Consider the following 12,319-nt stretch of genomic DNA (forward strand, 5'->3'; position numbering starts at 1 on the left):
TGAGAGAAGAAAAATTTAAAAGTTTATTAAACATTAAGAATAACAGACAAAAAAAAAAGATTTGGGCTGAACAGCATACAGGATGCAAACCATTTCTTGTCATACAGATAATTTGATCTATTTGTTAAACTTGTATTTAATTCTGTCTTGTGGTGTTGCCAGAAATACGATGGTTGATCACATATAAGTTTTAATATAATTTTTTTTCTTCACATAAAAAAGTCAACAAAATAAAAATAAGCTGCACATCTGTATTGTAAAATTACCTGCAAAAATAATTTTAAAGCAATAATTGGGGGTATTACAAACCCACAGAGGCAAGATATTCAAATGAGAGGGGTCTGAACTGATCCCATCCCTGGTGCTTGCTCCAGCTCCTCCCCTGCATTCTCAATTTCTTGCTTTTGTGGATTCAAGTCAGAACTTATTTCCATGGTGCTTGGCTTAGTGACTTCAGCACCACTCGAAACAGAAGAAATACCCCCCCTCCTCTGCCACGGGCTTTCCACAGAGAGCCCCAAGGTGCTCAGATGCACAAATCCATCTCCAGTCCCACTGATTTCTAGAGGGCATTCTTTTGTAAAAAGAAAAAATCCACTTCTAAGGTTCAGCAAAAAATGAAAGACAAGCATTTTACCAATGCTTATAGTGTAATAGAGGTCAGTGAATTATTTAGATAAGCTATTAATTATTCTGCAAATATATATATTTCTATTTTTATAAAATTACAATTTCTTATACCTAAAAGCTCCTTCATGAGCAACAAAGCCATCAGAGGTGTGATGAGCCCAGCTGAGCTGTCCTTGGGAACTGAAAAATGAGCTGAACTTCCATTTATTTATTTTCATTGTTATTTCAGGGAGACAACCTGGATAGTGAACTTGGGGATTTTCCAAATTTTAAGCCCACACATTCTGCCCTTTTTTTTTTTTCCCCAGGTGAGCTTTTCAGAGCAGCCAGAGTGCCTAAGTTTTTTTTTTTCCCCAGGTGAGCTTTTCAGAGCAGCCAGAGTGCCTAAGTCCCACAGGAACTGGGGAGTGCCCAAGTCCCACAGACCCCTCAGAAGTCCCCAAACCAGAAGAGAGGCTGTGACAGCTGTGACATTCCCAGGGCTGGGATGGGACAATTAGGCACCCAAGTGGCTCTGGGACTGCTGGGCAAGGCAGAGCCAGGAACCTTGAGCTCCTCTGTGGCCCTGCCTCAATAAACCTGATATCCAGTCTTCAGCCACTTCCCACCCCTTCCCTGCCCAAAGAAACAAAAGAATTCTCTTTTTCCTTTTCTAAGCTGCCTTCTGCATGCTACACAAAGTTTTGTGGTCACAACCTGCCCTAGCAGTGGCACCACTGACCTCACCCTGCCCTTGGGTCCCCCCAGAATTCCCCCTTGTGGGGGTGATTTGAGACTGCTGCAATTTGCTGTGCTGCTGTTGAAGGTGTGCCCACAGCAGCTCCAGTCCTGCTTCTCCCAGAGGGAAAACCAGGGGCATTCCCAAGGGGCTGCAGCAGAGACCCCAACTGTGCCTGCCAGACCCTCCTGACCCCTGCAGTGCCTTCTGCTGACCTTCAGGGAATAACTCACTGCACTTCAGACCTTCTGTAGCACATGGAAACTCGATTTGCTGCACAAATGGTCCACGGGCAAGCACTGCACCTTACAGGACACCGAGAAGCCAGGTATGGCTGTGAAAAAATACTGGAGAAATGCCATCCATGCAAGGGTGCTTTTAATGCTGACCAAAAGACTGAGTTCTTTGCAGCCATCTCCTGAAGCATGAATAATGAGTTAATGGAATGAACAACGTTTTTATTTGAAAATAATGTCAGAACGCTTAGAAAATTGTGAGCAAGATGTAGCACCGTATTTTCCTCACGTTACCAACTGTATGCAGTACACAGAGCTGTGTATAGGATCTGAGCTGTTTATAACAAAAAAATTCAGCTGGAAACAGATTCTAGCAGCAGCAGATTGGAAATTACAATGAGTGGTTTTGTATTATATATTATTTTTCTGCCATTACAAAATGTTGTAATGTCTAATCAATAGTTGACTAAAATCCATGTTGTGCTTTGTCCCTGTTAAACAGTTTCTTTATGTGTTTCTGATGAAAAATAAAAACAGTCTCTCTTTTTCAGTAATATGGAAAATCCTGGAAAGCCATATTACTTCCATAAAAATTTAATTTAAAGCACAGAACATGCCAGTGTGCCAGGCTTAAAATTACGGATTTAAAAAAAAAAGAAAACGACAACCAACAAACCCCTAAGCATTTCCTTTCTATACAATAATGGAGAATATATATCTTTGCTATATATTTTAAACATGGAATAGCTTTTTCTTTTTGCTATATATATGTCTTTCAAAATACATTGTCAGTATTTGTACTTGAAAAATACTGTACAAAACGAACATACTATAATTATTCTGTATAAACTTTATACATTTTATAATATCTATCCTTTTGGTCTAGAGTAAACACTTAGATTGATCGGATTAACCACAGTATATGACAACACCATCCCCCTCTGAAATACACCAGTGTCTCTTACATTCATTTTTCAGAAGTCCACTTTATATTAGAACATACATGTTCAAAAGCAGTTTAAAACAATAACGTTCGGAACCATCAGTTCATGTCACACTCAAAATAACAATCACTAAGAAAAAATGGGCTTTGCAAACCAGTGACTTCTTCTAACTGAATAAAAGTGATTTTTTTTAAAACAGCAAGATATAATCCACAGAAAAATATATTACAAAACATGGGAAAAAAACAGCTGAATTTAGGTATTTATTCAACTTTTAATCACAAAATGGAGTAACTAACTGAAAACAGAAAAGCCCCTCTGATTTCAACATCAGATCTGATTTGAAGCTATTTAATTTTGTTCTCATTTTCAACTAACAATCCTGCTCCTTACACATGCGCTCCCCCACGGCAGGGACACAGCCAGCATGCTCATGGGAACGTGTCTGGGACTTTTTGGAACTCCTTGTTAAAGACATCGAGACTGCTGTTGGGTAGGGAACCATCCCACGTCCACTGGGAACATCCGGGCAGCATGCACGCAGGATTATTGCTTCAGGTACAGGCAGTGCAAGGAACACACTCTGTGCTCTACCAACAACTCCTACCTACCTACCTGGGGTCCGTGGAGAGAAAAGGAACCTTAGTAGCTATAGAGAAGCCATTATGGGATTTATCATGAGTATAGCTAAACTCAGTCTAACAGCACTTTTTAAATCTGAAGACAATTATTACCAAAACTTAAAAATACAACAAAAGCGATCTATAAATTAATAGTTCTGCAGTGTAGTACTAAATTATTATTTGTGCACTTTATTAGCATGTTAACTTTTCTGATTAGACAGACTTAAAACGATAGCTTGTTACTCTCGAAAAAAACTGAGATCTACCTTTTTTTTCTTTTTTCTTTTTTTTTTTTTCTTTTTTTTTGTAATTTATGCTGGGATCTTTCCAAGTAAATCAGGAGGATGGAACTGATTACGAGAACATAAAACCCCTACTGTGAAGCAGCACTGAAGGAAAAAAAAAAATATATATATATATAATAAAAAGCTTACTATGGCGGTTCTCAACAGTCCAGGTAAAAATGTGGCACCCTTTGAAGAGGGCTGATAAAAATGGGAAGTGCTGAGATGCGCACGCACACGCACAGCCACGCACATGCACACCCACAGACACAGACCTGGGCACACACGTGTGCACACACACACGCAGGGACATGTACACGCAAACAAAAAGAAAAAAAAAAAAACAACAAAAAACCAACGTTAAGTCAGTTTTGTTTCTGCTTCTGGTAAAGTGCTGAAGACAGAAAGGTTGGTTTGGGTGTGGTGCTATCAAACAGGAAACACATTGTCCATCTAGTCAAATACCAACCCACAACAAAGAAAAAAAAAGAAAAAAAGAAAAGAAAAAAGAAAAAAAACCCAAAACACCCCACCTCCCCCACCTGGGATTTACAGGGGGCCGTGCCGAGCTTCGTACTTGGCCAGGACGTTCTTGCACTTGCCCAGCTCTTTCCGCAGGTCGGCCACCTCCTGGCGCAGGGCCGAGTTCTCCTTCTCCAGGAAGGAGGCGCGGATGGCGATCTGGTTCTCCTTCAGCCGCCGCGCATCCCGCGAGCGCTTCGCTGCCATGTTGTTCTTTCTGCGCCTGGCCCAGTATTTGTCGTCCTGCTCGTGAGACACACAGAGAGGCAAACAAAGGTGTTACATTTTGGTAGAAGCAGAGCTGCCCACCGGGAGCCGCTCCCAGCGGTGCCTCTGGACCGCGGGTGGCCGCGGTGTCACCCATGGCACGGCGGGACCGGAGTTACAGCTTTGTGTGGCACAATCTGCCCTGGCAGCACAGATGCCCTCACATGTTTCTGTCAAAATGTTTACACTAACCCCCTCATCCTCCTGACAGGGAATTCCTCCAAGGAAAAGTGAAGCAATGTTCCGGAGGTACAATCCATCTCCCATCTAGGCTGACCTAGTTAGTCATGTGCCATGAGTCACCCTGAACAGTGGCTGCAGCAGCACTCGTTACCTCTGGCCCTGCTCAGCACTGCCAGCCAACACCTGGTTCACTCTCTGTCTTGCTATCACCCATTTTATCTACTGCTCTGCTCTTTTTTAATGTTCAAAGCACTCTACAGAGCCCCAAAATGTTCCTGTCTGCACCACTGTCACTACAAGAGGATTCCTTGGCACAGTGATCATGACTGTTCTGGGACCAACCACAGAGATTAGTGCAATAGGCTTTGGCTGTGGAAAAAAAAAAAAAACATTGGACAGAAATAGGTCCACTACTCCCTGAGGTTTCATAAGCTAACACATTCCCAAAGTGTTATCCCTGAAGACTTGCCTCTAGATCACCTTACTGCACTGGTGTATCAAAGACTCAAAGTAAGGACTGAATTTCACCTGATTTTTCCACTCTTCCATTGAAGTGGCCTTCAGCAAAATGGCAGTTTTCATGTTGCTTCATAACTGAATTAAGTTCCAGAACTTTGGAACAACTCAGGAAATACAAAGCAGGTAGAATCTCTTGTGAAAAGTGAAATTCTGTCCCCTGCAGAGTATGAGTGATGCAGCCACTCAGCCCTCAAACTCTGCCTTGCCAAGTCACAGAGTTCAAACTCCCTCTTTCTTCATCCTAACATGCTTCCAATTCCCCGTGCAGCTCCCAAGAACCAGCACAGGGCACGAGATCCAGCTGCTCCTATGCTGCACTGAGCAAACATCCACCACTCCTGGGTTCTTCTGGCCAGCCTAATCCTGCTGCTCTACACCTTCTGCTGCTGCACAAGGCAAAGCAGGAGCAAAACAACTGCTGGCAGGAGGGCTCTTGAACTGCTTTCTATCAGTTTGGCTCAACAAAGAGTGCAGGAATGCTGATCTGGAGCCAGCATTATCTCTAAATGGCTCTTCACCTGTACGTAGATGGGCCCCAGCAAAATCCTCTGAAAAAACAAGCACGCAGCAAAAAGCTGTGACCCAAATCTTGTTTATAATTTCCCATCTCAATTCACTCCATAAAAATCAGCTTTAAGCAATTTATTAGTGTGCCACCTAGGCTTCATCCCTCTTTATTTTAACAAATTGCTATGGCAAATCCCTTAATCCAGGCCTGAAAGAGGTAAGGCTGGCATTTCCAAATCACATGCAGCCCAGAGACGATTGACTGGTCTAATCTGCTTACCCTCCCCCAAAACCCAGAGGCTCCACATGCCAGGGCAGGAGCAGCACTCGGGTCAAGCACTCTGAAACGAGTCAAGGGCAAGTGATGGGATGATCCCGAGGGAATGAGAGACCCTGAGCTCCTGCTTCACTCCTGTGCTGCACTGCTGGGCTCCACCTCTGGCCAACAGGACCTTTGCCAAAAGCTTGCTTTGATGAATAAGGGTACCTGGGAGACGTGACAAACTCCAGCCATTCCTGCAGCAAATACCTCTCCCTTGGGCACTGCAACCCAACAGGGCATCACAGGCAGCAGAACTTGCCCAGGTAAGCAACAAGGTGCAGGCAAACCTTTGTAAAGGAAAGCTGAGTGACAGCAACCTGAACATCACTGCAATTGTGATTTCTGTGCTTTTAACTTGCACCACAGCATGCTTAGGGATAAAAATAGTTTCTTTCCCTAATGCTATCAATCTGGTGCAAACACATGGCATCCCAGGCTCCCTGCACATGCAGCCAGGGATTCCCACTGACTCCAACAGGCTCTCAGGCTGTGTCTCTTGGGGGCAGTAGCAACAACAGAATGAAATTCTGCCCTGACTGCCTCTGATAAAAGAGATTCTCTTGGAAAGCACATACCGGGAAAACAACTTTGCAAATAATATTCAGAGTGTTTGATAACCTGGATCAGTTGATCAATTTTCCTGCTATCTTCATGCATTTTGCTCTTCACATCTCAGAAGCAGTGAGTGGCACAGACTCTTTCTTCTAAAATATTGATGTCGTATTGTATTTTATATATTGTATTAAAACACATCTCTCAGCAGAAAAATTCTGTTTTCTTCTGTTTTCCTATCACTTGTCTAGATTCTTTCACCTGGATTAGTGAATATATATTAGTGAAATAGCTTTAACTATAGTGTTCTCATTCATTATTAAACACAGAACTACAGCAATTTCCGAATAAGACACAATATACTTCAGTATGTCATCAGGGTCCTCCATTCTCCTTGAAGGATTCACAGCCTGTGCTGAATAGTCAGAGGATGAAGATAAAGAAAACATGAACAGAGACAGGACGAAGAAAAAGGAAACATGATCAGACGAAGAAAAAGGAAACATGATCAGGCTGTTTCATAAGTGGGAAATATGGGACAAAGCAAGCTTGTCCAAGGTCAAGCAGGAAGTTTCTGGCATACAAAGGAAATGAATACTGAGCTCATGAATTTCAACTGTTGCATAACTAATAAGGGACATCCTCCCTTCAGTCTCATCCAGAACCCTGAACAGTTTTATTCTACAGCAAAGTCAGATTTACATGGAAAGATTTACCTTACATGACAAAACAGATTCATGCTCCAAATCTGTACCTCAGTGAGCAACTGTCAGAGACCCTGTAGGAATCACCTCGTCACCAGTTCCAAATTACCTTCAGGTCATCTGGGATGAAGACTTTGCGAGCTTTCTTAATCATGGGCTGGGGTTTCAGCTCCTCTTCGGAGAACTTGCGCTTGCGAGGATCGAACATCTCCTGGCCAGGAATGCTGGACAGAGCGAGATCTGCAGGGTCAGGTTCGTAGCCCACAGGAACTTGGATAGTCTCAGGATCAATGGGGCTTGGTGTGTTCCGGTTTGCTGGCAAGATCTGACCTACAGAAATACAGGACAAATACAGCTGGGTTAGAAAAATATGTTAATTGTAGCAAAGGTTTTTAGAAGATCTCTATAGATTTTACAAGCAATAATTCTTTCAGCTTTCCCTTCAGATTTGGCATATATGCTTACTAAATATTAGATTGTCCATTCTGCAAGGTGCATATTCTGACCCAGACATGTTCATGGCCTTTATATTCAGAATCTGTTCCTAACTCTGGTTGCTAATCTTGGATTCCAACGTAACATCGCTGAATCCAACACTGGACTGCAGGCAGAAGATATATTGCTCCAACCTGTACCACTTCATTTGGATCCCATCCTCTGGAACAGATCAGAAGTACTGTCATTTACTCCAGATCTATCAGCATGCTATAACCCCTCACAGTTATACCTCTGAGGGTATGTTTATTTTACAATCAAACAATGTACTGTACATGCCATGAATAGCATCTTATGAAAATGTACTTTCAGCTGTGCTGAAGCACTCCAAGGAGACTGCTATTTATTCTTTATGAAATCCGATCAGGGATATTCTAAAAGACAGTGAAGGAAACCAGTGACATGAAAGGCTACAATGATTCCTTAAAGATGCTCTGCAAAAATTAAAAAGACACTCATCGATGCTGCATTTCTCTTTTATGGTATATAAAATTTAATACAAAGGAGCGTATCCCCAGAAAATGAGCACTATACCTCCCATTTTACTCTTTTTGATTTTAGATAAAGCCTTCAAGATCCTACAACACCAATGTGGGCACCATTCCCACTAAAAATCCAATTTAAAATCTCAACCAAAGGCTCCAAAAATAGGATCCTGAAGTCAGCTGCCTAAACATGGACTATCCCTGGGGGCAGAATTTTCAGAAGTTTTCACATGCCTCAGAAGTAGAAGCCTCACAGACTTCAGAGGGAGGCCTTCTGATTGAAGCAGATATTCTTTTATCATTTTAGCTATTTGCTAATTCACTTTAGCAATATGATGGCTTTCATGATAACTACAAAAACATCCTGTGGCTGTGTAATATTTCCTTACTTGTGCCCATGTCTGCAACATTTAGGGTGTAAAACAGTAAACATTACATGCCATTTCTAATTCCAAGGCCAACATTAACAATGTAGTTTTTATTTTAATAATATGGGAACTGCACGGAAAATGCACCGGGGGAATTGCACTGCGCAGGGCTTGCTAAGGGAGAGCTTTTGTAACTCCTATTTTAGAGCTGATAAAATCAGCTTCCAGGAAAGGCTGGTGAGGGCCGGGGAGAGGAGAAAAGGAGGATCAAAGTTATCAAAATATAGATGCGGCTACAGGAGAGGGAGTGCGAGGAAAGGATGCTGCTGCACGCATGGTGCCACTGCGGAGCGCTGCCGCCCCGGCTCGGCTGGGGACGCGCTGCTGGGAACGTGGCGCTGCGCTGTCCCTCGTTAGTGCAGCCGGGAACTGGCGGTGCCAGGGCTGCTCCCCGCTCTCGGGGCTAGGAACGCGGCGTTTCCGGCTGGCACCCCGTTAGTACAGCCGGGAAGCGGCGGCGGCCTTTCCCCGGCCCGCCCGCGGTGCCGCGGGTGCCGGGCGCGTTCCCGGCGCAGCGCTCCGGGATAACCGGGACAGCCGCGGGGAGGCTCGGCCCGCACGGCTGGGGCCCCGAGCGGCTTCCCACAAGCTTCATCCCTCCTGGAGACGGAGGAGCGCGGGCTTGAGTCACCTCCCCGCCCGGTGTCACCTCCCGTCAAGGGACGCGCACCCGGACGTGGGGGCCGATCCATCGCTGATGGATGGATGGGCTGCCAGGGGCTCCTTTGAAGGAGCCAATTTACAAATTGCCAGTGGCTTTGAAGGACGAAACACAGGAAAAGCTCCTTGGGTGAGTGCCTCTTCCGCAGCAGCCAGGTATTCCTTACTGCAGACAAATACATAGATGAATGCACCTACAAATGGTGCACTTTCTGTAATACTGATAAAAATGAAGTAAGACACGAGCTCTGAGCACTTTTATAATATTTCTGGTGAGCCTGCAGGGTGTTTCTAAAAGTAAAATGGATTGTGAAATCTGGCCCAGCTTTCTAATTGTCCCACGTGAGAGCCTGTATTTAAATATTGCTGAAGTTCTTGATATACAGGATCAGTTTGCATATTATCATTTATCCACAATGCGCCATATTACACAATTACATGAGCTCTGTAGTCACTGGCCTCAAGAAATTTTACAGTATCACCCTAAAAACAGGGCAAAAATGCTCCTTTTAGACATGGGAAATTGAGGCAATGCATCTTAGCAACACAAGAGCAAAACAAAGAGCGATGCACCTCCACAGCAGTCTGGGAGAAGACACGGCAGTCAAGGTCCTGCCTTGCACCCTCCACACACAGGTTTCCTCTCCCCTGCTTTAGGAAACTCTCACAACTACAGACCTGGCCCTTCAGCAAACACAAGATGTTCCAGTGCCAGTGAGAAGCTCGTTCAAGGGGAATGCTGTTCACCAAAGCCTGAACAAACCATGTGTCTGAACACCGTCATGAGGAGACCCAAGAGTGCTGCCCTGTGAGATATTCTACACCCACATGGCACACACACCTCTGCCAGTCTCTGTTCTGTCATGCTCCTGCAAACGATCAGCAATTCCATCAAGAACAGACTTAACAAGAGTATCTCAAGCCCCAGGCAGAAAAACCAGAAATGCTTTGTCCAGCATTTTACGTTGGGCAACTCCTGGCACCCGGGACCTTTTTATTTATTCTATCAAGTTTTGCCAATACTGCAAGCCAGGAACCTGTCTTCGTTAGTTTGCTGGCCAGTGGCCATGACATCTCTGCGGTGCTGGAACTTGTCATAATCCAAGGGGACAGCGTGGGCTGTGCTGGCCTTGGCTCTGCTGTCGCTGCAGGAGTGCGGAGCGCGGCCTCGCCTTACATCGCTCCCCGGGCTCCTCTCCCCGGGTGTGCTCGGCACTTTCGCTCTGCATCCTCCTGCCAAATTTGTTCGGGGTGTTATTTTTATGCACTGAATTCCTCGCAATCAGAGGTAGGTCAAATAAGCACAGCAATCTGAATGTCATGTGCCCAGCAGCCGACTAATCCTTGCATCAGCAAGTTTCCCAGCTGTCACAACAGCCACAAAAGGGCTGCTCGGAGGCTCTGATGCACAAGGAATCGGCCAAGGAGGAAACCCACTCTGCAAGGTAAGGCCCCTCAGTGCCCAGCACGGGAGCCAGATGCCTCTGCCAGGCTCTGCATTATTTAAACACTCTGTGCTCACAACAGCGGCCAAATTTTCACAACAGTGAAGTGGCTGGACTGTTTAATGTGCTTAAGCTTTGTTCTCAATGGCAGATGATGACTGCCAAGTGTTTTGGAAAGAACTTAGCCCTCTATTTAAGTTGCTGAGATGAGAACTCTTGAGCATTAAGCTCTTTTGGAAATCCAGCTGCAGAGCTCCACGGTGGTGGTGGTGGTGGAAGCAAGCCGGGAACAATTGTTAATGGAAACTTCCCCTCATACCGCCCTAGTGATGTGTCTCAACCATGGCCTGGAGAGACCACAACTGTGTCAACACTGGCCTTTTGTCTGGAGCCTTTCCCACTTATAGAACTCCACTCAGTCAAGAAGGGGTATGCCAGGACAGACACAGCTCCAGGTGTCTCCTGGCAAAAGGACCAGCAGGTTTTAACAACCCCAGCAATTCTGCTGCCCTAACATCTTGCCCTTGCTAACGCTTTTGGTGTTTCTCTGGCAGATATTAGCATAGTGGAAAATTTTCCATAAAAAAGGACTTAAAAGAAAGTTTGCTGTTCTAATCCTTTCAATCAACGTCCTCCTCCTCCCAGCAGAGACTGCCAGTGAGAAGTCCAATGTAATGGCAATATTTTCAGTCTGATTGCTTTTTCAGAGAGAAGTGGACTGAGGCCATTCGCTTGTGTCATCGAGGTGACCAAACTGCTGGTAAAAAAAAATAGAAGCTTTAAATTCCCTGCAATAATTAAAATTCCCCATTCAAAAGTATAGCAGCATTTTTGTACACGTACAAAACCTCAAATGCTGATCTGGTATCATAGGGAGTTCAATCACCACATCCTGACTCTTAATTTCCCCTTTTTGAAACATCCCACCTACCAGCTGTGCCCAGGAGAGTGAAGACAGAAATAACCTCTTCAGCTGCACTACTGCTTGGCAGACTTCTTATCTGTACTGCGAGAGATCCCTGGTAAATAATGTGGAACACAATTCTGAATCATTCAACTCCCATAGAAATGTGTCTGATTTTCAGAAAATCTCCCTTCTCACAGCCCTTCTACACTCCTCATCAGCTCAACAGCTGGCTGGAGAACAGCACCGAGATGAAGAAAAGGGAGTGAAAATGTTCTAATCAAAATATTTTTCCCTATTTTTTACACACATTGGAGGGAAATAAAAGAGGAGTTTCCTACTCAATTTATTAGCAGCCCAGAGATAAAACATGTGTTTGCTAATCATTTTTCTTTATATAAACGGAAGGCACTTTGTGTGTGTCAGTCAGGCTCTGCAGCACAGTGGTTAAACTGCCAGATAATCCTCACCCAGAGCTACTCCAGAGCTGTCCCTGTATGTTTTCCAAGCCATCTATCTCCTTGGCAGCTGGCCAGCTATTTGGGATAGCTCCCTTACTCCAAATCACAGCCTGTCCTGGACTAATCTGTCATCCAACTCTGCATTAACTCCTTCAGCGTCCTGAAGTTCTCTCACTGCAGAACCCACAGCAAGAGTGCAGGAATCAAGACAGGCAAAAATCCCCACAGGAAGCAAAGTAAAAGGGGTATTTTGGAGGTCAGGATTTATCTAAGGGCAGCAGCATGTCATGCAATCATTCCTCACCTACAATATTATAAGCAACCTTTTATCTATCCTATCTTTATGTAATTTCCCTGCTATTAGGATTGTAGTTGTTTTCCAGAAACCAAATCATTTAGGTGGATAGGACTAAAGCCACACACTGGAATC

General features: G+C 44.4%; 1 protein-coding gene across 1 annotated transcript in view; it reads right to left on the bottom strand.

The window, feature by feature from the left end:
* HLF (HLF transcription factor, PAR bZIP family member) overlaps nucleotides 1–12,319 on the bottom strand; it is a 35,677-nt gene continuing 23,358 nt past the window's right edge. Inside the window, exons 3-4 of the mRNA XM_066565966.1 lie at nucleotides 7,121–7,341; nucleotides 1–4,200 (exon numbers count right to left, since the gene is read on the bottom strand). Coding sequence (XP_066422063.1) covers nucleotides 3,985–4,200; nucleotides 7,121–7,341 — 437 coding nt within the window. The 3' untranslated portion in view covers nucleotides 1–3,984. The remainder of the gene's footprint in view (nucleotides 4,201–7,120; nucleotides 7,342–12,319) is intronic.

This window comes from Molothrus aeneus, chromosome 26 (assembly GCF_037042795.1).
Source record: "Molothrus aeneus isolate 106 chromosome 26, BPBGC_Maene_1.0, whole genome shotgun sequence".
Taxonomy (NCBI): Eukaryota; Metazoa; Chordata; class Aves; order Passeriformes; family Icteridae; genus Molothrus; species Molothrus aeneus.